Source organism: Podarcis gaigeae (assembly GCF_964106915.1).
Source record: "Podarcis gaigeae genome assembly, chromosome: 9".
NCBI lineage: Eukaryota > Metazoa > Chordata > Lepidosauria > Squamata > Lacertidae > Podarcis > Podarcis gaigeae.
The window spans coordinates 26,078,500-26,106,084 of record NC_139685.1 but is presented as its reverse complement, the minus strand read 5'-3'; the positions used below and the strand labels follow the sequence as shown (position 1 = coordinate 26,106,084).

At 43.1% G+C, this 27,585-nt stretch overlaps 1 protein-coding gene across 2 annotated transcripts in view; it reads right to left on the bottom strand.

Moving 5' to 3' along the window:
* Positions 1 to 1,704: 1,704 nt before the first annotated feature.
* KDR (kinase insert domain receptor) overlaps positions 1,705 to 27,585 on the bottom strand; it is a 49,955-nt gene continuing 24,074 nt past the window's right edge. Inside the window, exons 13-31 of one of the 2 annotated variants that reach the window (XR_014568052.1) lie at positions 25,746 to 26,090; positions 25,252 to 25,398; positions 23,772 to 23,903; positions 20,913 to 21,019; positions 20,339 to 20,474; positions 18,081 to 18,185; positions 15,840 to 15,953; positions 14,619 to 14,707; positions 13,172 to 13,316; positions 12,654 to 12,754; positions 11,139 to 11,261; positions 10,912 to 11,023; positions 9,352 to 9,451; positions 8,397 to 8,502; positions 8,123 to 8,274; positions 4,183 to 4,282; positions 4,013 to 4,101; positions 2,243 to 3,210; positions 1,705 to 2,205 (exon numbers count right to left, since the gene is read on the bottom strand). Coding sequence is in view for 1 of the 2 variants with exons in the window: in XM_083755380.1 (XP_083611506.1) it covers positions 2,997 to 3,210; positions 4,013 to 4,101; positions 4,183 to 4,282; positions 8,123 to 8,274; positions 8,397 to 8,502; positions 9,352 to 9,451; positions 10,912 to 11,023; positions 11,139 to 11,261; positions 12,654 to 12,754; positions 13,172 to 13,316; positions 14,619 to 14,707; positions 15,840 to 15,953; positions 18,081 to 18,185; positions 20,339 to 20,474; positions 20,913 to 21,019; positions 23,772 to 23,903; positions 25,252 to 25,398; positions 25,746 to 26,090 (2,417 nt within the window). In the remaining variant the exon portion in view is untranslated. Of the gene's footprint in view, positions 3,211 to 4,012; positions 4,102 to 4,182; positions 4,283 to 8,122; positions 8,275 to 8,396; positions 8,503 to 9,351; positions 9,452 to 10,911; positions 11,024 to 11,138; positions 11,262 to 12,653; positions 12,755 to 13,171; positions 13,317 to 14,618; positions 14,708 to 15,839; positions 15,954 to 18,080; positions 18,186 to 20,338; positions 20,475 to 20,912; positions 21,020 to 23,771; positions 23,904 to 25,251; positions 25,399 to 25,745; positions 26,091 to 27,585 lie in introns of both variants that reach the window. The other variant, XM_083755380.1, reaches the window with a different exon arrangement.

Genomic DNA, 27,585 nt, shown 5'->3' with positions numbered 1-27,585 from the left:
AGTTTCCAAAATGACCCCATGGAGGTATTCCCAGGACTCAACCAGTCTAAGATGCTGGATGCTGTGAGATTTAAATCACAGTTCCCAGCCCAGCAAAAACCCAGGTCTAAAACTGAGAATAATATTATGAGGGTGTTCAGTCAGAGGTTTTCTCTAACCAACTGGGCAAAGTGTCCGTGTTCAGCTTTGTTTAAGTTGCTGGGGGGGTTGTTTTTGCTTTTTGTATATTTTTATTTATTGTCAAGAATAATATCTAGCTACAAAAGAATAAAAATGTCCTCAGCAGTAGAGGTATTTGTCATTTTTGAGTCAATAAGAGTCAATAGCAGGTTGATGAATGCAATACATCAGGTAACAATAGAACAAATAACTAGGGCAGCCCCTATTTCACCCTTTTAGTGATTATTTGGTGATGTTTTGAGGTCACATCCGGGTTTGGCACTGTGCACACGTGCATGATTGCGTGTCTATAGGACACGCATAAATCAGTTCTTGCCTGGGCTACATGGACCAGTGGTCTGACTCCATATGAGACACCTTCCTATGTTCTTATGTGCCGATCTACAACAGGAGTAAATACCATGGTCCCCTCCTGTTGACATTAATTTACAACTCTTATCAGCTCCTACAACCATGACCAATGGTCAGGGATAACAGTGGTTGTGGCTCAACACATCTGGAGGCTACCACATTAGTTACCCCTGCTCTAGAAGTAAAATCTCTAACTAGGTGTGAGAATCTGCATTTTGTCTATAATGCACACAAATGTAAATGTGTGTGCATGACTATAGTACCACATGATACACACTTCCATTTCCCAAGCTATGGTTACCGAGGTATATTTCGAACTGGTTATATCATATTACACACCTAAGTAAACATATGTACACTGGAGCTGTGAGAGTCAACAATCCCCCCTCCCAAAGCTCTAAAAGAGTGTATCATATGACCTAAATCCCCATAGTTAAATGTTTAAATTATGTGACAGAGGGCTGGTCTGTCATGAGTCAAAATTCTTTGGACTGAGTTGAAGTTGCTTTACATTTCATAATAAAATATTGTATAATCTGACATCTGCCGAGCCAGATGTGACCCAACAGATGCTTTGCCAAAAATATTGCATTGAGAATATATATGTTTTTATTGAAAGGCCAGGTGCCTTTCCATGAAAATGCCTAAGAAAAGAACTGCAGATGAGTGCTAAATAGATCAACACATTTTCTGACTTGTTCCTGATGTGGATTACATGTCAGACCGGAAGTAAGACCAACTTCCTTTCAAAAGCAGGTGTTAGGTTATTTCAGTGCTGGTTCTCAGCTACAGCACCTTCAGAGGAAGAAGATGGACAATCAAACTGAGACTCCTCAGGTTGTATCTAATCTTACTGAATACTCTGCCCAAAATGGGAATGACAGCACCGTTACAGCAGTGGGCCTTCTCTTTTTCTGGGAGGCCTTGGCACACGCCCAAACTTGCAGAAGGACTATAACTCAGTGGTAGAACACTTGTTTGCATGTAGAAGGTCTTTGTTTCATTTCCTGGCGTCTCCAGGTAGATATCTCCATCTTGAAACCCTGAAGAGCCAATGCCAGTCATTGTAGAGAGCAAGATGGACCAATATTCTAACTCTGTATAAGGTATATAACTGTATAAATATATGCAACTCTATATTTCTATGGTTATCCTCCAAGGAGGCAGCCATGATTCTGATGTAAAAGTGAGCCTCTCACACATTTTAATTCAGGTCTTCTCAAATTTTACAGCATTTACCAAGAAGATGAGGCAGGAAAAACAGAAACCTGGGAATCAGCCCTAACACATATATATCCACAACAAGTTTTCAGAATATGCTTGAAGCCAACAGCACATTTTTCATTATATATAACATATATTTATTTCAACAATATATTACATTTCTTTCTACGCAACCAGGCTATAAATACTCTATGTGCCACTTCTGATAACTCATAGCTTCCCAAGTTTTGAAATTTTATACAAGTATTGAATAAAAAAATACAAAAGTAAGAGCAGTCAACATAGTTTCACAATGTCTTTTTTTAAAAAAAGGAAATATTGTAATTTACAGCACGTGTTAAAAACTCTGGCATACAAACACACAGAAAACTTTCTAACAACTCCTACATTGAAAAGCATCAGTCAAAATCTGAGCAGCTAGTTATGCAACATGTCTGTGATACATGTGAGCTTACTGATAATGCTATTTGCTGGGCTACATTGGCACTGCATCAGGATTTCCCCTCTCCCCAGCAAGAATCACGGTTCTGTAAATCAAGAGCGACCAAATAAACAAGGATCACAAAAATATAAGGTAAAACTCCAGGGTCATTTAGCTGAGCCTATAGGTACTGACCAAGCCAAGACAGAATTGTCTGTTTCAGTGTGAAACATTCACTGATAGAACCTCAGCTGATCAAGGACCACACAGCAAAACATGACCTCTCTCAGTAAGAGGGATAGACCCTCTGCTTTTTGCCAGTATCCACCAGGAAGATTTAGACTGAAGGCCCCTTTAATTGAAGAGAAATAAATGAAAATAGTTCAACGAGCCCAGCAAAGTAGCAATAGCACCTTCCTGAAGACAGATGCCCAAAGACAAGAAAGGCACTGGCGAAATGGAAAATCCAAATGGTTCTGGCCAAACACTATTCCACGTTCATATCATTGCATAGAAATGTAGTGTATCAATATTCCACTTCATGTACACCTCACAGTTCACAACACTGTCACCAGGTACTCTAAAACAGGCATAACCCTGGCAGTGCTGCGTGGTGACTGATGGGCTTCTTGAAGAATAAGTTTGGATCCAGTATTCCACAGAGCACTTTGGGTCCTTCTCATCAAATAAGATGCAGTAAAAGAACACATACACTTTCCAGTCCAGTGAATGTAGATGTTTTGGGTGTCCCATGCCACTGGCTCAAGAAAAAGGCCATGTTTGGTGCAAGTTCCAGTTATTCCTTCTTTTGGAGGGTTTCTTAAGTGGGAGGTGAGCTAAGGGGCATCCCAGCGCCATAGGCCAGTGCACTGCAAGTCTGAGAAGCATCTTTCCTGAGAGTTAAAAGTTCTGTTTCTTCACCACAGTATGCCGTGGTGTCTGTATCGTCTGAATGATATCCTGACTGGTAGCCACTTGTTGGATCTGAAGCTTCAGACATAACAGACTCATTACTTTTACTGGAGACCAGGCCACTGCAAAATAAAAATACAGAATTAGCAATTCCACAACACGCTCTGCAATTTCCCCCCCCCCCCAGTTCAATTTTTGTTTTGTTTTGCAGATAAGCATATACCACCAATGGTAATGGTAAAGGACCCCTGGGTGGTTAAATCCAGACAAAGGCGACTATGGGGTTGCGGGGCTCATCTCGCTTTCAGGCCGAGGTAGCTGGCATTTGTCCACAGACAGTTTTCTGGGTCATTTGGCCAGCATGACTAAACCGCTTCTGGCACAGCAGAACACCGTGACGGAAGCCAGAGCACACGGAAACACCGTTTACCTTCCCGCCACACTGGTACCTATTTCTCTACTTGCACTGGTGTACTTTCAAACTGCTAGGTTGGCAGGAGCTGGGACAGAGCAACAGGCGCTCACCCTGCTGTGGGGATTCAAACCACCAACCTGATCTGCAAACCCAAGAGGCTCAGTGGTTTAGACCACAGTGCCACCCGCGTCCCACCACCATTCCATCAGGCACTGGGAGGGGTGGGAGGCTCCACTGACCCTGCTGAGATACCTGTTCCCAGTTGGCTCCTCTTCTCCCCAACATGAAGTTTGTCACTATATGTAACTTTTAAGTATGGGTGCCTGGGTTCCCTTGTTTACCTCCTCCCTACCCATCCCTCTTTCCTTCCGGGCTATGTCTTTTGGATTGTAAGTCTGTGGGTAGGTACTGTCCTCAGTCTTAAAAAAAAATAATCTTCAAGTGGCCCCTCCTGTTCTAAATCATTCTGAAACAAACACATACATTACTGCTCACTTGCCCCTTCTTACCTAAAGGGCAACATCAGCTGTTTAGATTTATCTTCTAGTGCCTTTAGCTCTTCTGAGGCAAGAATCATACCACTGTCTGTCTGGTTATCCTGAAAGACATGTGTCAAATTGATCAATCGATGGCAAAGTGCAATGAGGACTGAAGAGCACAAGCAAAATCAAAGACTTACGTCATGAACCACTGTTATTACTGTTGGTTCTACAGGCACGTCTTCAAAGGTCTTAACACTCACAGGACGGCTTTTTCTTTTACTTCCTTTGCGGTGCTGACTGGAAAACAAATATATTGCCTTTGTCAGTGTTCCTGTAAGTTCAGGGGTTGCTAATGTTTAGGGGGGCACCAATGGGCACTTTTTGTAATTATGATTACATATTACAAAATGGCTGCCATGGTGGAGTGGCATAACGGAACAGCTGCCATGGAGCATGAAGTAACACAAAATGGCTGCCATGCCTAAGAGTATCACAAACAGTGTTGGCTGGTGGCCAAAGGCCCTGGTAGAGTGGAAGGCAGGGAGATTAGTACCAGGTGGAGTCAGAGTGAATAATAGGCAGAGTCATCCCCTGAGTTGCTGTAAAAAATATGGCGGTAAGTTGGAGGCCAACTGAAGTTGGTGGGGCAGTACCCCATTCACCTGAGTAGACCAACCAACCTCCACCAACCACAAAATGAGGGAGACATCCCTCCCCACTTGCCCATCAACAGGAAAAAGGCACTGGCATCAGCCACCACCACATTCATTCCCAGGAAGCAACTCTTGGCACCTCTGTTCTGTTCAAAATAGAAGGGAGGGTGCCCATTCCTGCAATCTAATGAAATGTGGGTATGTTTAAGAAGGGGTGTTCGGTGGAGCAGAGGCCCAACCAATGCAAACAGGAACTGAGGAGGAAGAGCAAACAATATCTCACACATTGTGGATTCTAAGGGGTTATTTACTGAGACCCTTGCAGGCACTGAAGTGTAGGTGGATTCCCATGAGGCAAGACACAGTGATAACAGCAAAAACAATGGACGGGACCATGTATCATCAAATCTTGGGTGAGAACCTCCTTCCCTCAGCCAGGGCATTGAAAATGGGTCAAGGATGGGTATTCCAGCATGACAATGACCCAAAACACATGGCCAAGGCAACAAAGGAGTGGCTCAAGAAGAAGCACATTAAGGTCCTGCAGTGGCCTAACCAGTCTCCAGACCTTAATCCCATCGAAAATCTGTGGAGGGAGTTGAAGGTTCGAGTAGCTACACATCAGCCTTGAAATCTGACTTGGAGAGGATCTGCAAAGAGGAGTGGGACAAAATACCTCCTGAGATGTGTGCAAACCTGGTGGCCACCTACAAGAAACGTCTGACCTCTGTAATTGCCAGCAAGGGTTTTGCCACCAAGTACTAAGTCATCTTTTGCAAAGGGATCAAATACTTATTTCACCCATTATAATGCACATCAATCTCTGACTTTTGTCTTCTGGGTTTCTGGGGGTTTTCCTGTTGCTATTCTGTCTCTCACAGCTACAATAAACCTACCATTAAAATTATGGACTGGTCATTTCTTCGTCAGAGGGCAAACGGGCAAATTTAGCAGGGGATCAAATACTTCCCCCCCCCACTGTATGCATGAGTTCAGGGAAAGCAATATGCTTTTGGTTCTGATGAGGTATTTCTCTCCAACCCATGGCTTTGACCATGCTTTTGGTAACCTGAACTGATCTTGAGTCATTTGTAGCAAATAGAAACTCAAACTTTTTTCATCCCACTTCAAGTCTGTAAGTAAGGTTTGAGCAGAGGCTGACAGGCTTGTGTTTATGGCAGACACTTCATCATAATCATACAGTGGTACCACTGGTTACGAACTTAATTCATTCCGGAGGTCTGTTCTTAAGCTGAAACTGTTCTTATCCTGAGGCGTGCTTTCACTAATGGGACCTCCCGCTGTGTGCGAGCCTCTGGCACCCGATTTCCATTCGCATCCTGGGGCAAAGTTCACAGCCAGGAGCAGCTAATTCCGGGTTAGTGGAGTTCATAACCATAAGTGTTCGTAACCAGTGGTACCACTGTAATAATTTCAGGTGATCCATCTGCCACAATCATGTGCAAATCCAGGCAGGGGGCGGGGGAACCATGGCTGATTACAGGACAAAGTGTCTATAGTGGTACCTCGGGTTAAGTACTTAATTCGTTCCGGAGGTCCGTTCTTAACCTGAAACTGTTCTTAACCTGAAGCACCACTTTTGCTAATGGGGCCTCCCACTGCTGCCGTGCCGCTGGAGCACAATTTTTGTTCTCATCCTGAAGCAAAGTTCTTAACCTGAAGCACTATTTCTGGGTTAGCAGAGTCTGTAACCTGAGGCGAATGTAACCTGAAGCGTATGTAACCTGAGGTACCACTGTATATGAAACAGCCTCTTTTTTTTACTTTTGATTCTGAAAGCAGTTCTTCTGAAGAAAACCCAAGAGACAATCTTTTCTTAAAAGTAAAAAAATAAACTTCAGTGGCTTACTGTTTTTCAGCATCTTTTCTCTTTTTTAAGATGCAAACTAACAAAGAAGTCTGGGTCACGCTCATAATTCTTTTCATTTGGACTGACTCCGCTGGAGACGGCAGCAGCAGCTGACTCAGCAAACTCACACACACATACCCTCCGCCCTCCAAGCGAATTGTTGAAGTTGGCACCGAACATTCCACAACTCCCCTTCGCCAAAGAAAACCATCTGAGCTGGAAGCATTCCCAATGCTCTGACAATCAGCGCTCCATATTCTCCTTGCAGAGGGCCTCAACAGCTACCTCCATCGCCAAAGTAAGGCACTGAAATTGAACGCTGATAGGTAGCCTAAAATGAAAGTTGCCCACGGCAGATTTGGTGGTGATCTGAGAATGACACCTCTGACAGATAAACCGGAAAAGCTCTTTCTAGAAGGCAGAACATTTGAACAAATGGTATATTTACATTGCCAAAATATTATCTTGGGGCCTTGATGGCAGGGGAATAAATGCCTTCAAAAGCAAGTATGTTTCATATACTCTACCGGACATGACTTAAGGCAATAGTTGGTACAGCGTGTGGCCAATTTTTGGTGCTTTACAGATGAATAGTAAGTCTTGCAAATGCATACTGATTATTTCTCTCACCTGAATAAAAAAGCATCCTGAAGTTCCTTATTTGTTTGTTTGTTTGTTTAAGGGGACTATTTTGGCTTGCTGGGATCTTATGCAGCAGGGTCAAATTCTTTCATTTCTGAAAACTTTTAATGGAGTTTACATTTCCTTGGGTACATATTTTAAGTCTATTGAATGAGTATGTTGATTGTTAAATTCCACATTGACCATTTTAATGTTTATGTGAAATTTACGCTGAAATTTATGTATGCTGGTTGTTTAGCCGTAATAATAAATATTGGTGCTATTTTTGCATAATTGTTAATAATCATCATCATCATCAGGGGGCTGGCCCACCCTAGATCCCACATGAGGGCAAGAAGATGGACCCAAAGATCTGATTGCTCAGTACAAGCACCAGGTCCATGCAGCACTCATCCTGATTAGCTCAGGCTGTGCATGGTACATAGGTGCAGAACTTCCCCTTTTTTCTAGTATGGGGTTTGAGCCAGGGGCATCCATTTTGTAGAACATATACTCTTCCAGCCACCTACCGCGCTGAGCATGACGACTGCCTGTGGAGGCTGCAAGACTCGGGGAGCTATATGGCTTGTTGTGTCCCTTCTTCCTTCTGAGTTTTGCTCCAAAAGCTTTCCTTGTGAGAGGCATTAAGGGATCTGAACCTCTGCCTGGGATCATTGGTGAGCCGTGGGCAGCATTTCTGTGGATGCCTGTCATTTTTACATTTTCAATTTGGGTGCTTCCTTCCTCACCTCCTGAGTCGGATGCAGTGACCACTCCCCGTTGGCGTAGCGGCAACACACCCCTCTGGTCCCAGCAAAATCAGAGCATGGAATTGCTCTACAAATATTGCAGCCTAGTGAACATGGCTAAATATAAAGACACAGCAGCACAAACTCCTTCCTCTTTCTCACCACGATCCCCACTTTCAAAGAAAAATCTGGCAGAGAGGGAAATGCCTAGCAGTCCCTATGGGATTCTCATTAGGCTACAAACCTCAGTTCTAACGTGCTGTCATAATGGAATTGAGAATCGCACACTTCCTCTTCTTCCCTGCAGGAAACAGGTGAGGTTGGCAGGGACAACCCAGAATCCTCTTCTATGTTCAGCAGGGGAGTTTGGGGGAGGACAATATAGTCCTTACCATCCTGATGTAGAAAGACAGACAAAAAATAGGGTTTAAAAAAAATAAATATAGGATTTGTGGCTGGAGGCACTTCCCCATCCCCACCCCAGGGAGTTTACAGTAGTTTTTAGAGCATGACTTTACCTGGCGGACATTTGCTTGCAATACGTTTCCCAGATGTTCCACCAAATCTGAAAAGGTGGGCCTTTGTTTGGGTTCCCCATGCCAGCAGTCCAACATTGTCTGATACCTGGAAGATATAAGAGAACGGTAGCAGTGGTACAAAGCAAAATATGTCACAGGACAAGATCGTATTCTGCTTCTTAGTGGTAAAGGTAAAGGTAAAGGGACCCCTGACCATTAGGTCCAGTCGTGACCAACTCTGGGGTTGCGGCGCTCATCTCGCTTTATTGGCTGAGGAAGCCAGCGTACAGCTTCCGGGTCATGTGGCCAGCATGACTAAGCCGCTTCTGGCGAACCAGAGCAGCGCATGGAAACACCGTTTACCTTCCCACCGGAGCGGTACCTATTTATCTACTTGCACTTTGAGGTGCTTTTGAACTGCTAGGTTGACAGAAGCAGGGACCGAGCAACGGGTGCTAACCCTGTTGCGGAGATTCGAACCGCCAACCTTCTGATTGGCAAGTCCTAGGCTCTGTGGTTTAACCCACAGCGCCATCTGCATCCCATTGTGGTAGGTAATAGCTAAGAGTAACAAGCTGGTCAATACTGTACTGCCAGAACAAGAGAAAAGTCACATTTTCACCATTAAAGCACATTCAAAGGACATGACCTCCTGCAAAGAATCATGGGAACTGTAGTTTGTTGAGGGTGCTAGGAATTGTACGTCTGTGAGGAGTAAACTGCAGTTCCCAGGATGCTTTGGGTAAAGACATGTGCTATAAATATGCCCTGAATGTTCTTTAAATGTATGAGCTGACTGCAACCAAATATTTGACTTATTGCGCTTCCTGCCATTAGTAAAAGAGTCCACAGGCCACCAGTGGCTGAATTAGAGTGAGACCTTTTTCTGACCCACTCCTAAGTAAAATTATCCATTTCTGAATCAAGGCATGTTTGCACCAGTAAAAATTCTTACATTTCAGGTGTTGTATAGTCTGGCGCCCTCATCCTCGTTCCCTCTTTCAGTCTTCTGCAGAACTCCTCATCAATCTTGACACCAGGGTATGGCGAGGCTCCTGAAATGACAGATTTCCTTTTAGTAAGGTGCTTAAGATGCTGGTGTTGATTTTCAGCTGAATATATGTCAATTCACTGAAATAAGAGCTAACTAAAATGATAGAAGCTCAATTAGACTGGATCTAGAGAGACTCACTTACATTGGACAGGGAAATAAAATGACTGTTTGTATGAGTAACAGTCATAGAATGTTCCTGAGATGTGCAGATATTTGATCTGAGTTTCATATTGCCAAGCTCTCATTTTTCATTATTATTGTTATTAATTTGTAAATTTTAATTTGCAAGGGAAAGAAGGGGGGTGAGATTAAGTAAAATTTGAGGAGTGTGACCATCCTTATCATCATCAAACAGAGAACTATCCCGAGACCTCCGGGTATAGTGTGGTATATAAATTCAATCAATCATCATCGTCATCATATTACTAATAACAACAGTAAATCACCATCAATGAAAACTATCCAATTTCCAACCAGGAAAAGGATGCTTATTGCCAAAAGTGAGAACTGTTGAGAACTGCAGTGGGAAAGTCTCCTTGAGATAGATTGGGCACATCAAGAAAATTATACAACTGCTTATCCATAGAGAATATCAGTATGTTTTATTAGAGCAAGATTATAAGCAGTTATTTATCTTGATTAAAAAGAATATGGAATATTGGTAAAGCTCATTTAAAGCCCACTCTATATCCCCATCTTGCTTTCTCACCGAGGACTAACAGACTGCAGACTACAAATACATTTTCTATTCTGTAACTGAAAAACATGAACTAGTTTGCCTGCAACTTATGGAGACATGGGTGGGCATCTAAAGGAGATTGCATTCATTAACTCTGTTATCAAAATGTGAGAAGTATACAATGAAATCCTATGGCAAAAAGGGAGGGGATTCAAAGGTAGTTTAACCAGCCATCTAAAGCCTTTCCCATCTCGCTCTGTTTTTGCTTTATTCTTCTTTAGGCAGTTTCTCTCCCACTGGGAACAATGGTAGAAAAATTACCAGAAAGGACTGCTAAGCTGGTTTAAATGTCTCCCTGGCCTATTGGGGAACTGAAATGGCTCTGAATCCAAGCATTTTCATGTGCTCTCCTTCAAATGACCCTGAACCACCTCAACAAACATTTTTTGGCACTTCCAACACTGGAGTTCTGACACCTGGTTTGCAGGATCTCCCTCTCAGAAGTCAGGGTTCTGCCTCTGATGTTGGGGACATCCTATGGCCCATGAGATCAGTGGCGTAGCGTGGGTTGTCAGCACCCGGGGCAAGGCAAGTAATTTGCACCCCCTAACCCGTGGATTTGCGCCCCCTAACCCGTGGATTTGCGCCCCCTAACCCTAACCCCCAGATGTTGCGCCAGGTGCGGCCGGCCCCCCTGCACCCCCCACGCTACGTCACTGCATGAGATGCCCTCCCAAGGCCCATGGGATTTCACTGTGGGTACCCAAAGTAATGTGACTTACCTAAGGAAAATATCTCCCACAGCAGTACACCAAAGGACCAAACATCACTTTGAATGGTGTATACTCTATCAAAAATGGTTTCCGGTGCCATCCACTTTAGGGGTAGTCTAGCCTAAATGTTTATTAGCAAAGCAATAGACAAAAGGAAGCATTAAATATATGCCACAGTGTCATTGTTAATATCTTTTCCAAGTAAATGTCCTACTATATCGGAGACGGAAACTTACATCTCCCTTCCTGACATAATCTGGATCTTTGTAGATATCTCGGGCCAATCCAAAATCACAAATTTTGACCACGTTGTTCTCCGATAAGAGGATATTGCGAGCTGCCAGATCTCTGTGGATACACTGCAAGGAGAGGAACAATGGGCCTGTTATTTGGGTTGTTCCACAGAGCTTTGTTAACCTTGTCTTAATTGGTATCTTCCTTGCAAGGCTCAGCACTTTGTGGGTTATTAAAATGAATGTCCCAATAAGGCTTAAATGAAACTCAGAGTTCATGTTGAGACACAGTCTTTTGCACTGCCTTAGAAGATAAATGAGAGAAGATAAATAGTTGAAAACACATCCATAGACCTTCCATGTGTGGGAAGACTTGACATGAGAACGCTTTCAAACAAGCAGTACCAACTGTGGAGGTATAGTACATGTAACACAAACAGGTCGAAATTATGGGGTAGGCATGGCAAGAGAGACAGACCAAGAAGACTTCAGAGCCTGCCCCACCTGGACTCTCCCTTCTTCACACATAGAGAGACATCTACCAACAACTGCTCTGTGGAGTAGAACATTAGATGCTGGCTCTCGCTGCAGTGGGGCCAATTGTTTTGTTTTGAAGGTGTGTTTCTTGGTGAATCCAGTATACAGTGGTACCTTGATTTGCGAACTTAATCCATTCTGGAAGTCCGTTCTTAAACCAAAGCATTCTTAAACCAAGGCGTGCTTTCCCATAGTAGAGGGAACTCAATTTACACTCAACAGGAAGCAGAACATGTTCTGCTTCCAAGGCAAAGTTCACAAACCAAAACACCGGGTTTGCAGCATTCTTCATCCAAGTTGTTCATAAACTAAGCTGTTCTTAAACCAAGGTACCACTGTATTTTACAGATGATGTGAGTTTGAGAACCATTGCTTACATCACCCCACCGACCACTTGAAAATTGTTGAGAGTCTTGGTGGTCCAACTTAATGATTTTTCTGATTGTTTTAGCAAATGTAATGTTCTGCATTAGATGCTGTACGATTTTTTAAAAATTGAATTTTATAGCTTCTTTTATTTCTTATCTACTGTATTTTATTGTATTACAATTTGAATTCCGTAGGATTCAAACCACAATACAATAAAACATAAAGAAATAAAAGCAGCAGCGACAACAAAAACCAATATGAGTATTTGAAGTGAGGGATTTGCCATCTCCCCATCTTTAACCATAAATCCACAGACATGCTGCAGAGCTGATGAATGAAGCTCATGAACCACGTCCTCAGACAACAGTTTGGAAACCCCTGTTGTAAGTAAGGCACTTAAAAAACTCTGAATTAAAGGCCAGTGTATGCCTGGTGAGAGGTGAATTTACAAGTGCTGACACCTTTACCAAAGAACTTTACAATATCAACTGCTTTAAATCAGAATGTACAGAAACACTGAGTGAACTCTGGCACTATCCTTATCACAATCGTTTCCAGTGGCATGCAGTCATCCGATAAATGTCATTTCCCCTCCCAAGAGAAATGCCTTACTTTCCGTGAGGCCAGGAATTCCATCCCCCGGGCCACCTGGAAGCTGTAGCAGATGAGGTCCTCCAGGCTTAGTGGGTTCTTGCAAGGATCTTCAGATGTTGCTGCAAAGAGAAAGGTCAATGTATATAAATGTGTAATACACTGCACATCCTGATTAGCACCAGGTAACACTTAGTACACAGAAACCCCATCCTTCAGATTCCTTCCTTCATTTCTGGCTTCCAGGTATAGGGATGCTTGGAGTTGTGCAGCGGGAGTTACCCTTAGTGATTCAGCATGTCATATTGTAAGAGGAAACTTCCATACTGCCCCAATAGCTGCACAATGAAGGATATAACATGTGTATTTTAGAGTGATACAAAATACATATTTTATTTTAAAAATGTATCCATAAACTGTGTATTTTATCAGCGAATGGTAGAGGAACACCTAATCCTATAAGAATGGGGAAGCCAAGGAAACACACTGTGATCTCAATATTCTAAAACCATGGATAATGATGTAAGACAAAAACCCACCATCCCCCTCTTCTAAATCGCAGAGAGATCGCTCCTCTCCAAAGCCGGAACTGGCTGAGCTCTGGCTGCTTGCAATGCTGTCCAGGCGTTTCTTCGGGTCTGCAGAGACTTCACCATTTCCTTGCCTGTACCGAGCATGATTGGCCTACAAAGTTTTAAGAAAGAAAGAAAGGAAGAAAGGAAGAAAGGAAGAAAGGAAGAAAGGAAGAAAGGAAGAAAGGAAGAAAGAAAGAAAGAAAGAAAGAAAGAAAGAAAGAAAGAAAGAAGAAAGGAGGGAGATAACAGAACTTGCATTATTCTATCATGACAGAAAATAAAGGGGCGAAAACTCACACCTTATTAGAAAGGGAATATGGATGAGCAGAAGGGACGCGGGTGGCGCTGTGGGTTAAACCACAGAGCCTAGAACTTGCCGATCAGAAGGTCGGCAGTTTGAATCGCCGCAACGGGGTGAGCTCCCGTTGCTTGGTCTCTGCTCCTGCCAACCTAGCAGTTTGAAAGCATGTCAAAGTGCAAGTAGATAAATAGGTACCACTCTGGCGGAAAGGTAAACGGCGTTTCCGTGCGCTGCCCTGGTTCGCCAGAAGCGACTTAGTCATGCTGGCCATATGACCCGGAAGCTGTACACCGGCTCCCTTGGCCAATAAAGCGAGATGAGCGCCGCAACCCCAGAGTCGGCCACGACTGGACCTAATGGATGAGCAGTGGCGTAGGAGAGCTGAAAATAATACCAATGTATTTCACATCTGGCAACCAACGTGCCCTTTTGGTTTCAGATAGTACATGGGTAGACGAGTCTTAAAAACCCAAGGCACAAATTTTCAAGGCCCTCTAGCAGCTATGGCAGCTCATTTACCAGAAGTAGTGTATTGAGTGTTAACTCTGGAACTGTATACTCGATTCTGACCAAACTAAGCCTCCTAGAACACTGTATACATCAGGGTTTCCTAATGATAGAGTATAATTTAGTAATCTACCATGAGAATAATAGAAATGTCCACACAGTAATTGCAAATGTAAAGTGTTAAGGAAGGTCAGCCATGATACAGCCTACAGAAGTGTAGGTTTCACTTAGAAATGTTAAACGTTATTTTAACTCCTTTTTTTTAAATATTTATATTTCATTGAAAATTTTCAGTGAGAAAATAAAGCAACAGACAAAAATGAAAGCAAAAAACCAAAACCAAACAAAAAGAATACTTGAAATTGTGACACAATACAAAATATAGGTATATAAGTAATAGTTTTTCCAACTAATGAAAAATTACTAATGAGACATTATAATTTCTATAACTGCCTTTTGATAGCTGCATTCCAAACATCATTGTATTTATCCAGTTATTTTAACTCCTATTCACATCCAAAAGATCTCACAGTAAAGAAGTCAAAAGGATCTTAAAACTGAAAAGCAGAGCATCCTTTCCCCTACATTTCATGCAGGCCTCACCTTGTATGGAACAAAATCACTCCGCTTGCTTCTCAAGTACACCGACAGATTTCCAAACTTGCAGTACTCAACAATCACCATGAGTGGCCCTAAAGGAACAAAATGGGAACAAGATTTAGAGTACTTTCTCACAGCCTTTCCTCTAGCAACTGCCTATATCAGGTGTGGCTAACCTGTAGACCTCCAGATGTTGCTGAACTCTAAATCCCATTGGCTCCAAGCAGGATGGTCAATGTTCAGAGAGACGGGAGCTGGAGTCCTGCAACATCTGGAGTTCCTCCCCCCCTGCTCCATATCACGCTTGGAAAATGTGTGGTCCAGCAAGCAGAATGAAGCCCTCCTTACCATCCCTGAAAATGCACCAGGGATGAATGAAAATATCTCTTCTTGCCTTTCGTTTTGTTTGGTAGGTGTCAAATTGTGCAGGCCTCCTCTGTACATGTTTTATTATATAGTTGCTCTCACTTTCCCATGCAACATTTTTGTAAGTATTTTAAATATTTGATCCCCACCGGAAAGACACTGATTAGCTTACTAGAAATTAATAATAATAATAAAACAGTGAGAAAATGTATAAAAGGGGGGGGGGGGACCCAGTGGCAAAATATTCAGCATTAAAATGGGAGGGCAAATCAATAGACCCAGCATAATTCTGTGGGATTCTATAAATCTCCATTGTATCTTTCTCAACCTAGAGCTTCTTTTTAAAGTTAAGTACCTCAAAGGCACAAAGAATCAATAGGTTCTTTGCCTAGTGAAACTTCCCCTCCTGAACCTGAACCTTGGCTTCCACCTTTCACCATTATTTCAGCCAATGAGAAACTGGGTTCATGCATTTGCTGCAGTAAGGCCTAGCTTTGCCATAAAACAGGCCAGGAATGGGCAGGGTGAATGCATCCCCCCCCCCCCCAAAGCCGGAAGTGGCTTTCTAAGGATGCACAGAAAGGAACAAATATCGCTACCCCACATACACATTGCAACCAAGGAAGGAAAGCTCTGATTTGTTGTTTTTTGCATTGCTGTTTTACGAAACGTTGTGTCTATTGTTGTTACACCAATTTTTGTGGCTTTTTTTTTCTTGATTGCTGACCTCCAGGTTGTTGACAGAAGTCTCTGCAGGCCTAGCTGCTTGAAACCCGTTAATGACAGACAGTGGGGGGTAAAGCAGTGAGCACCACTGAGCTATGCCCCCTCCACAAAGTAGCAAAAAGCAACACTTACCTCCCGGTTTTGTACAGGCCCCAAGTAAATTGACCACATTGAGATGATGACCAATATGAATGAGGATTTTGAGCTCTGACATCAATGCCCTATGTTCACTGTGTGTTGCACCCTCTATAAATGAAAAAGAAAGATAGATATTGTCCTGTCTATAGAGTAGCAATAAAGGTCCGCTTGCCATCTTCCTTCCAGGTAGGATAGGAAGGGACCACACAATCCAACAGGTCCATGTGGCTTCTTTTTTAACTAAAGAGCAAAATCTTGCGTGATCAAACTTAAAGCCTATGTTCATTAAAGCGTTTTTATGAACCTAAGAAGGTGCTTTAAATCAAATCAGACCACTGGACCATGTAGCTCAGTGTTGTTTATATATTGACTGCTAGTGGCTCTATTTCCCTGGAAAATAGTGGCTCCATTCCCTCTTTTCCCTGGAAAAGACCCTGATGTTGGGAAAGATTGAGGGCACAAGGAGAAGGGGACGACAGAGGACGAGATGGTTGGACAGTGTTCTCAAAGCTACCAGCATGAGTTTGACCAAACTGCGGAAGGCAGTGGAAGACAGGAGTGCCTGGCATGCTATGGTCATGAAGAGTCGGACATGACTAAATGACTAAACAACAACAACAAGAACAACAACAACAACAATGGCTCTATAATTTTAGAGAGGAGTCTTTCAAAGCCCAAACTGGAGATGTAGGGGACTGAACCTGGGACTTCCTGAAGAGGGGCATAGCGTGGGTTACTGGTGCCTCAGGGCAGGGCAAATGTTGCGCCCCCTGGTGGACTAGGCAGTGGCCAGTCCCTTCGCCAGCCAGCATCTAAACAAGTGCGCTTCTCCTTGCAAACTAGCCCCAACCTGGGAGCAGAGGTAAGGCAAAGAAATGCGAAGCCAAGAGCGCCACTGTGTCACCTCACCCTCCTGTCCTTGCCACAAGGTGCTCTGGGCAATGCATGTGGCTCTGGCAGTGCTTTCCCGCCTTCCTCTTCCTCCCTCTCTCCCTCTCAGCCAGCCAAGGGGCGGGTCACATGCAGGCGTCCCTTTTCTGGCCACAAGGAGGAGGAGGAGGAGAAGACACCCCAGCCCCAAAGACCCAGCCCAGGCACAGCTTGCCTCCTGGCAGTTCCAGTCTCAGTGAAGGACCCTGTCATGGGGGCACCTGGTTGAACCCCCTCGGAAATTTGCACCTGGGCCCATGACCTTCCCCACCCCTCCCTCGCAGTGGCGTAGCGTGGGTTGTCAGCACCCGGGGCAAGGCAAGTAATTTGCGCCCCCTAACCCGTGGATTTGCGCCCCCTAACCCGTGGATTTGCCCTAACCCCAGATGTTGCGCCCGGTGCGGCCGGCCCCCCCTGCACCCCCCACGCTACGCCACTGCTCCCTCGTGCTATGCCACTGTTTTTGAATGCAAACCTCTTCCACTGAGCTCCTGTGAGGGTCAGCTCCTTGCTTGAAGGAAGCCACAAAAGGGAGCAAGATGGTATTTTATCTTAGTTTAACAAAGAAAGCATAGTGAATTTAATGTGCTTAATGGAAATTTAACAGAGAATAGGCATAAACCAGGCTTCCTCAACCTCGGCCCTCCAGATGTTTGGAGACTACAATTTCCATCATCCCTGGCCACTGGTCCTCCTAGCTAGGGATCATGGGAGTTGTGGGCCAAAAACATCTGGAGGGCCGAGGTTGAGGAAGCCTGGCATAAACAGTGGGCAGAAAGCATGTGTGGAGTTCAAAATAGCTAACCAAGTTCAAAACAATCTAATGAACTGGGAAAAGAAACTCATTGCTTAATTTATACAATAAAATGAATATACAGTGATACCTCGGGTTACACACGCTTCAGGTTACAGACACTTCAGGTCACAGACTCTGCTAACCCAGAAATAGTACCTCGGGTTAAGAACTTTGCTTCAGGATGAGAACAGAAATTGCACGGCGGTGGCACAGCAGCAGCAGGAGGCCCCATTAGCTAAAGTGGTACCTCAGGTTAAGAAGAGTTTCAATTTAAGAACGGACCTCCAGAACGAGTTAAGTTCTTAACCCGAGGTACCACTGTACTCTATTCTATTACTGTTATGAAAGTTTCTCACCCCCTCGGTTGAACTAAGTGAGAAAAGATTGGCAAGTTTATATCTTGTAGCTATATCCAATAGCTACAACCATTTGAGGTCTTACAATGCCATCAACAAATGCTGATTGCCCAGAATATCCTTCACAGGTGAATTTTCGTTCTCGAGCCTCACCTTTAAGCATTTTGACTGCAACAGTCCGGCAGGTAGTCATTTTATCGATTCCAAATGCATCTGCTTCAATCACTTGGCCAAAGGCTCCCCGACCAAGCGGCTTACCTGGAGACGAAATTAAACAAAAAGATAAACTTTGTGAATATTTCTACTGTCCAAGCAATTGAAGGGAGCTGGCTACGTATTTAGCAAACAAGGCTGGTGGATTGCGCTGCAATGAAGGCAGAGAGCACCACAGCTATAAAGGGAGCGATCATAAAAGCAGAATCCTGCCTCCTCACATGTTGTGTTACAGCAAAACATACACCTCAGTGTCGACCAACGTTTCTGGAAATGGCATCAAAACAAGATATCTAGAGCACGGGGTTCCTAATTGTGGTCTGTGGTCCACCAAGAAGAGTTTGGATTTGATATCCCGCTTTATCACTACCCGAAGGCGTCTCAAAGTGGTTAACATTCTCCTTTCTCTTCCTCCCCCACAACAAACGCTCTGTGAGGTGAGTGGGGCTGAGAGACTTCAGAGAAGTGTGACTGGCCCAAGGTCACCCAGCAGCTGCATGTGGAGGAGAGGAGACACGAACCCGGTTCACCAGATTACGAGTCTACCGCTCTTAACCACTACACCACCAATGGTCTGCAAGCTTCATTTAGGCCCTTGACCTGTCTAGGGTTTTGCAGTTATAGAGAGACGATGGCACACCTAGTAAATTAAATGCTCATATTCAGTTCTTTGCTTCCCAGAAAAGGAGGTGCCGGTACTCACTGTGAAGTTGTTACAGTAAATGTCACACTTTTTAATCGAAAAGAGAGACTGCGTACCCTTGAGTACCCCTGCGGGGGGGGAGCACTGTTCCTATTGATTTTTAATTGTCTTTTTATTGCTTCTTTTATTTCTTGAATTTTAATGCACACAACTTGAAATCCATGGAATTCAAATTATAATACAAAACATCCAGTACATAAAAGCAGCTATATAAATGCAATTAAAAAAAAAAATCAAACAGCATTGCATTGCAACTGCTACAAAAGGCAGAAAAATCATTATATGGTCTGCCAAGACTATGTTTTTTTTAAAAAAAAAAGTTTGGGCACCACTGGGCTCAAGTGATTTTGTCTCTAGGCTGTTGAACTGGGGAACAGTAGGCAGCACAGTTCAACAGAATCAGGCAAACTAGGCCCTCCAATTTGTAAGCACTGCTTCATCGCGCCAGAAGTGTGCCACTATGATGTAGACACTCTGAGACAATGGAATGTTACTTTGCATACATTTATGATTACTCCCTTTTTAAAAAAATTACAAAAAATCTTGTGTTCCCAAGACCTGGTTGGAATCCAGTGCTGAGGTCTGGTTATGAAATTAAAGCCTAAGGAATCTCCTGGGAAATTCCAACTCCACTCTAGGTATTTCTTGCAAACCTGAAAGTTTCAGCGCATACATGGTGCTCTCCAGTGGATAGTGAACCAGGAGTTCCAAGCTCCAATCAGAGCACACAATGACCTCCATATTAGATATTAGTATAGCTCAGATGGGTTAGAGTGTGGTGCCAATGTTGCAGGTTTGATCCCTGTATAGGACAAGTTCTGTATTCCTGCATTGCAGGAGGTTGGACTAAATGATCCTCAGGGTCTCTTCCTATTTCTATGATTCTATCACACATTTCCAAAACCAGTGTCTATAGGACGCACCTGAGCAAAGGACGCACCTAGTTTCTAGAGGAGGAAAACAAGTAAAAAATATTCTGAATCAAATCAGTGTCCCCATAAAGCCCTGGCATCCCCAAGCTAGAACAGCGAGACACTGCACAGCACTCCATCTCTCTGTTCTGGCTTTGGGGACAGCCTTTCAAGCCTCTGCAGGGCAGCAGGGTGCCTTCACCCCACTGCCCTGCGGAGGCTTTGTGCAGCTAACCCCGAAGCCTTTGGAGTGCAGCACAAGGTCCCGCTGCGCTCCAAAGGCTTCAGGCGGCTATCCCTGAAGCCTGGTGCGCACCGACCCCTCTCACTCTCCAGGCTTCAGGGAAAGCAATGTGTAGCCTCCGGAGCATGGAGGGAGCGCTCCCTCTCCGCTTTGGAGGCTTTGCGTTGCTTTCGCTGAAGCCAAGGAGCCTGCATTCGCTCCATAGGACGCACAAACATTCCCCCTTCATTTTTGGAGGGGAAAAGGTGTGTCCTATAGAGCGAAAAATACGGTAATTAAAGCAGTCTCTGATTTCAAGTTTGAAGGGACATTTCACTTGTTCATTCATAAGGAGACCCACCTAGCTTTAGCCTATCTCTGGGGAATTCCCATGTGTTGGCATCGTAAGGGAGACGTTCACATTGTTCATCCATAGGGACTTCATCAGGATCCATAATGATAGATAGGTAGCCAGTCTTTAGTTCTCCTCCATTGGCCTGAAAAAATAAAAGCAGTAGTAGTGCAAATTAAATACAATTATCCTTATGCTTGGGCAATGAACGGTGGGTCACATTTACTGGCATTATGGAAGTCTGGAACTTTTTTTGTTTTTTTGTCCACAAGAATGCAAGTATGCAGTTTTGCCCCAGAAACATTGCAGGACATGTGCCCACAAATCATTGTTAATTACTTGCTTTATTAATTTCTGGAAAAGGTCTTCTTCTTCTTTTTTCCCTCCACCAAATGCCTGGTCAATTAAAAAGCACAATTTATGTGCCCTCAAATTCCAGGAAAGAATGTGATGGTACCAAGAGGAAAAAATGCGGCTGTTGATTTAAAGACAATGCAAGAAACAACACAAAAGAGTCCCCATCAGTTTTCATTTGCCATGCAAGATTGATGCCGATGGGACAGTGGGAGAATGGTTTCATTACCCGCTTAACGGTCCGGAGAATGATTACGAGGAGCAACCAGAAGAACATGGCAATTACCGCCGTTCCAACCAGAATAATGAGCTCGAGGTTCGTTTTCTCATCAGTGCCTGGGAAGAGACAATCGAACAGTTCATTGATAGTAGCCCAGAGCTTATTGGGGCAGGTCATCAGCTGAAGTACTGAAAGAGGTTCCTTGTCTGAGAACAAAAATGTTAGGAGTCCAACACATAGCAAGTCAACGAAGACAAAAATGTGTTAAAGGGAAAGTGTATGTAGGACACTTCAGTACACAGCACAAATCCCTCCACTGGAACTCGAGGTGAATTGACCCAAGAGCAGTCCATAATACTGGTCAGTCAAGGCATTCTCTGATTCATCTCCTCACTCTATGAAATAAACCAAGTTGTGCACACTGGTATGTGGTAATATTGGTCTCCCAGCAGGGAGTAAAGAACTGAGCAGATCCAGTCAAAGTTAAGCACTTTTAGACGTAATCATATGTTCCCACAGAAAGCCCTGGGATTTAAAAAGTGCTTTAATTTTGTTGGATTGTGCCTTTTGTCTCCAGATAAATTTTCCAAAATATTACTTATTTATACTGCTCTAAATGGATAGAAGCCAACAAGCAGTATTATATCAAGAAAGGCTGGGTGACTAATAAGGTGGGAGGAACAAATCTGTTTATTTCAGGTCTCTCAGTTTCTCATTTTTATTATCTTAAAATTTAGTTTTCCACACTTCTATATCAATTTGATTTTCTTTTTTTGAAAAATTCTCCATGAATTTCTCAACATTTCAGTGTGAATTCTCCTAACACATTTTTGACAATTATACACACATTTCTGCAAGGAATCTCTTGCAATAAAATGCATTTGCTTTCACCAACATATGCATTTAAGTGTATACTTTATACTTGTGGTTTTTGTCAGCATTACTTGGCTAGAGAACTGCATGGCAAAATTCAGAAACATGCAAATATTGAAGGACCGCTGTGTTTTAGAAAGTGTCAATTGGCTAAGTTTGCTTTTTTTAAAATGCAAACTGAAGTGAATTTATCTCCCAGCCCTACTAGTAAGTGATCAGTGGAAGCAAATGGGAAAGGTAATCCCGGCTGGGCATGAGATTTTGTTAAATGAGGACTCAATTGCTAGAGGAAGACAGCGCTCCTTGGGAGTAAATGAATCAAGATCCCAGAAGGTTGATGGCTGACCTCACCAGCATAGGAAACAGATGTAGGAGGATCTATACAAAGGAACTTGACCAGGTGTAAAGATTAGAATGCCCAAGAGTTTCAGTATCTGATATAGTGTGAGACTCCATCTTAATATTTTCTTAGGATGTCAAAGTGCCTAAACTTGATTTTGTTATAGACAAGGTGCTATAGCTCAGGGAAGGTGATGTAGGTCCAATTCCCACCATCTTCAGGTAGAGCTGAGAAGATTCCTGCCTGCAATACTTAAAAACTGGTATCTATCAATGTACACAAAACTAAGATAGATGGCCCAGCAGTCTTATTTAAGTCAGCTTCTTATGGGGCACTTTACCCTGGAAAACACTGATTAAGCTTATCAGCACCAAAAACGGTTCTGCAATCAACATCAAAAGAACTCATTTCTACCATGAAGTTCACTCTTCACCCCGTGGCTGTATATTTCAGCTCTTCCATCACGCAATCTGTGCCTCACGTTGGTTTATTGTTTTAACATCTATCGACAGCCTGCGATGAGGCGGGTGATAAATTCCCTCATTCGAATCACTCTCTCACAATCACGTTTCAATTTCTACAAGCCAAAGTAGGCTACGCTCCAGCAAGTCACGTTTGTTGGATAACCGAAAGCACGTATTTACATGAAGGTCTATTTACAGGCACTTTCCATCCCACAAAAAAAAAAAAATATGTCACATGGCACATCACTTCAATATCCTGCTGCGGACTTGTAAGAATAACAGGATATAGCTTTGGATTGCTTGGTTAAAATAAAAATAAAAACAAAACCCTCAGCAGGTCATCACGCTGGGGCAAGGTTTCTTTCACCAGCGGACAACTCTTTTTTTAAAGAAATGTGTCTAGAGGTGGCTTGTTAATATGCAAAACAAGAAATTTGATCAGAGATTTTAACAGAAGGTTGAGATCTTTGATGAGTGAATGTGATTCAGTGGAAATATTTATTTCAGGGGGACCACTTACAGAAATGACAGTTCCCTCAATTTACTTCAATGAAGTCAAAGGAGCCACTCAGATATCTTGTTGTGGTCTACCTACCTACTCCTAGTCTTTTCTATTTGGATTTTTACACTTCGGCTTACAGTGGTACCTCGGTTTAAGTACTTAATTCGTTCTGGAGGTCCATTCTTAACCTGAAACTCTTCTTAACCTGAAGCACCACTTTAGCTAATTGGGCCTCCTGCTGCTGCTGCGCCGCCGGAGCTTGATTTCTGTTCTCATCCTGAAGCAAAGTTCTTAACCTGAAGCTCTATTTCTGGGTTAACAGTGTCTGTAACCTGAAGCGTATGTAACCCGAGGTACCACTGTATTTGTTTCTTGGCTACCACACAGTTTCTAGTCTCCCTGACTGGTCTACAGTTCTTACAAACTTATTTCCATTTAGCCCTGATTCCACTCAACAAACCACATATGTCTCAGTGAGCTCAACGGTTTTCTGCAAGAAGAGCTTGCAACACGCATTTACATTTAAACCAGGAAGGAGAGGACTATCCAGACCCTGCAGTAATTGATTTTCTGCACTGACTAGATGATCTCTGAGGTACTGTCAAATTGTATGCTTCTATGAGAATACAATATCAATGCAGCAGAAAGTAACACTTTGCAAATCCCAGAGACCCATGGTCCATACTAACCTTCTACTTCAAAAAACGCAGCTGCTTTTGAACAGCCCAGGATATTGCAAGCATGGCAAGTGTAGAGACCTTCATCTTCCTTCCTCACCCTCCGTATGGTGAGAGTTCTGTTCCCATCTTTCAAAACAATACCTTATAAAAAAAGACACAGATACAAATGTTTCTTTCATTGCCTTTGTAAATTTGACTTGGTCTTTGTTCTTCAGACAAAGACACCGATAAATGTGGAATTTTGTAAGAGTTTTCTTATCTTTCATGAGGCTTGTACAGAAGCTCTGCATTTTGTATACTCCAAACCCCCACTTTGACTCTTCCATCCAGCCATGAGCCTCATTTAATCTCAACCAGAGCTCACCAGGATTAAACCCCAGAACCTGCTTTCAGTGATAAGGATTAGCCAAACACCCCAATGATAAAGAGGGGAGTTCCTCTGACAATGTGAGCAAGGAAAGCCTAACCACACATTTGGCATTAGGAAAGGGCTTTCAGATCAAAGGGCATGTCTTCAGCACAGGCAAGAGCTCTCTCTCTATATATTCCCTTTGGTTAATTTTACAGTGGCTGGATGGAATTTGATTATCAAGGCCAGCCCTACCATTAGACAGTGAGACAACTGCATCAGGTGACAGATGCTGGGCGCCAGCAGTGGCAGCTCCCCGCTTTCCCGAATTCCCCTGATCAGGGGCATTCAGCCCCTAAAGTAGCCTGCTGTCCTCAAGTGCACTGGAGGACATTATGCCATTGCATTATCCCACTGACAGTCCAGGCAGCTGAAATGGGGTGGGGAGCATGTTGTCCTTTGCCTCAGGCAGCCAAATGTATTGTGCCAGCCCTGATCTACCTGCAGAATTCCCCATATCCAGCGCACTTATAAAGCTCTCTAGGAACCAAAGAAAAGCTTTGCTGGACCTACCAAGCCCAGCTCTGTTTCTTACGATGGCCAACCAAATGCCCATGGGAAACCCAAAAGCAGAATAGGAGGGCAATGGTCCTCTCCCACTGTTATTCTGGGATGCAGAGGCATGATATATCTGATCCTCAAAACAATACAGGGCCATGGCGACTAATATTGAAATGAATGTGCACAAATTGAAGCAGGATGTTTCAAAACCAATCTAAGCAGGTTAGTTGAATGCATGTACAGGGTCCTCCTCAGGGTCCTCTGAGCACACAGACAGAGGCCTCTGTGCACATAACTGTATGCATGGAGATCTTTGTCCAGGGGTTCAGCGCATATGTGTAGATTGGGGGCAGAGCCTAAAGCCACAACGCCAATGCTCATTCACCAAAGCAACAGGTAATGGTAAAAAGAAAGGCTGATAAAACTAATAGTGTGTCCCACCGAATATGAGGAGCACAGAACGCACATTATGCAAAATGTACTTCTTGGTCAAGGAATAAATTAGGAATTACAAAATCAATAGGGAAGTGTAAAAGTAAGCAACAAGGGTTAGCCACAGGACAAAACTCTCGGCCTCACCTGAATCTTCAACAAGGGTTACGTTGTTTTTAAACCATGTGATGAGTGGAGAAGGAATTCCATTTGCTACACAAGATACTTCTATAGTTTCACCAATATTTGTTGTCTGATTCTCAGGGTTTCGGGTGATTGCAGGTGCCACTGGTTCTGTTGCGGTGGGGGGGGGGGATAAAAAATTCAGGATTTAAAAATGCAACTTTTGAATTACAATTCTGAAGCAGCTGGTAAGTCATGGTGCTGTTGGAGCATGAGGTACAAACCAAACATCTATAGCAGATTGGACTTTTGCACTTCCCAACTATTATCAAAATACATTTTTAAATGAATTATTTTGAGGGGGAGGAAATACATTTGAATGTTTAAACTAACATTTTTACGTGGATTTCAAAACCTGTAGATTAATCTGGAATTGAGCTATTAGGACTAAACTCATAAAAATGAGTTTTTTATGAGTTTAGTCACAATCACGACACAAGAGAGTTTCCATGGGTTACCTTGAATAGCGAGGTGTTTGACAAGGCAGTGCCGTGTTTTGGTCTTTTTGTCCTGGGCTATGCACACGTAATCCCCGCTGTCCTGGATAGAAACATTATGGAGCATGAGTTCCATGGTGATGTTCTCTCCATTGGCTCTCGCAACTGTGGCATTCAGCTTCTGAAGAGCGTCCAGGTTCTTGCAAACGGGCAAAGGCAGCCTGCCAAGCCGCACCATGGAAGCGCGAGGACTCAGCTTAAACCAAGTCAGGTTTTCAAAAGTGAACTTGTCTGCCATACACTGCAAGGAGACATTGTGCTTCTCAGTTGGCTGACTCTTAGGCTGAAGGTTAATTTCAAGTCCTCCTGCAAACACAAATGGAGGAACTGGGATCAATCATGCTGAGAAACATTTTGTATTGAGATGTGCAGCTAACACTTTCATTCTGGAAGTGGCTAGACTTCAATTTCCAGCTCATTACTATATTTATTTTAGTTGTGTCTATACTGCTTAATCATCAAAACCTCTAAGCGGTTTTCTTAAAGCAATATAAAATAGACATTAAACTACCAATAAAATCAGATGCTAAAAAGAAGCTGAGCTAAAAAATAATAATTTAAATATAAGTAAAATCAACCGTTTTTAAAGGATATGCATAATAAAATAAAATGGCAATCAATGAAAACAATGGCAATCAATGAAAACAAATGGCAATCAATGAAAACAGTGAATGCATCTTCCCAATATTAATTGCCTAATATGATTGGTTTGTATTGGTGCTGACACAAAGCAATCCAAACTCAAAACAAAAAATACCTGCTAACAGAATGCCCACTGGTTGTCATTCGGAAAAGACTAATTGATTGAATCAAATGCTTAGGAAATCTAACATTCTCCTCTGTACTCATTAATGAATCGTGTAGTACCCAAAACAGTCGAAATGGATTTGCCCTTCCACCACAGTGATTGTGAGAAGACTACATGTAAAGACAGACAACCACATACTTCTAATCAGGCTCCACCCCTTGGTAACTCCAATCACCAGATCTTTCCTACCTCACACAAAGGCCTGGTAAGAATGCAACAATAAGCAATGTCTGGGGATTGTCCATCCTGCTCTCATCCTTTAACCCATGAGGAGATGGGAAGCTTTTGATTCCCATTTCAATGAACCACAGTTAATAGCACTCTATCTCTGAACTCTAAACTGTGTTAAACCTTAACCATGGTAAGTTAAGACTAACTGTAGTTTGTCTGAGTTAGGATATGATACCTAACTGTGGCTGTTTTAAAACAGATGTGAAAGCTTCCAAACTCCTCTTCCTGGCCACACCAGAGGAGTAAAGGGGAGAAGGGGATTGCATGAGCATGAGTTTTGCTGCTGATCATTTCCATAACAATAAACTATGGCTTATCATTCTGTCCAAAGTGGGCAGTGACTGAATTCCTCTTTGGGGAGAAAGGGGCAACTGGATCCATGGTCAGCACTGACTATAGCATTCCTGGACTTGGCAGTATATCAGAGATACTGCTTGGGTTAGATCCAATCCTGCTCTACCTCTGCATCTGTACCATGGATAATTTAGGAGTAAAAATCTGTCTCCAACCCTGGATTACTCTCACTGAAGTTACACCAGCTTTAACATGATGGCTCATATAAAAGCACCGTTTTCTGTTTTGCTACATCAAAATCGTAATTTTAATTGATATTTCACATTTCACAATCAGAATAGGGAGTGAGTGCTCAAAGTTTGGTTTCCATCTTAAAAGAGTAAAAATGATCCTAAAGACAAACAGCACTTCCACAGAACAATTCTAGGATATAAAGGAAATGGTAAATAGCTCAAGTTTCAAAAGAAA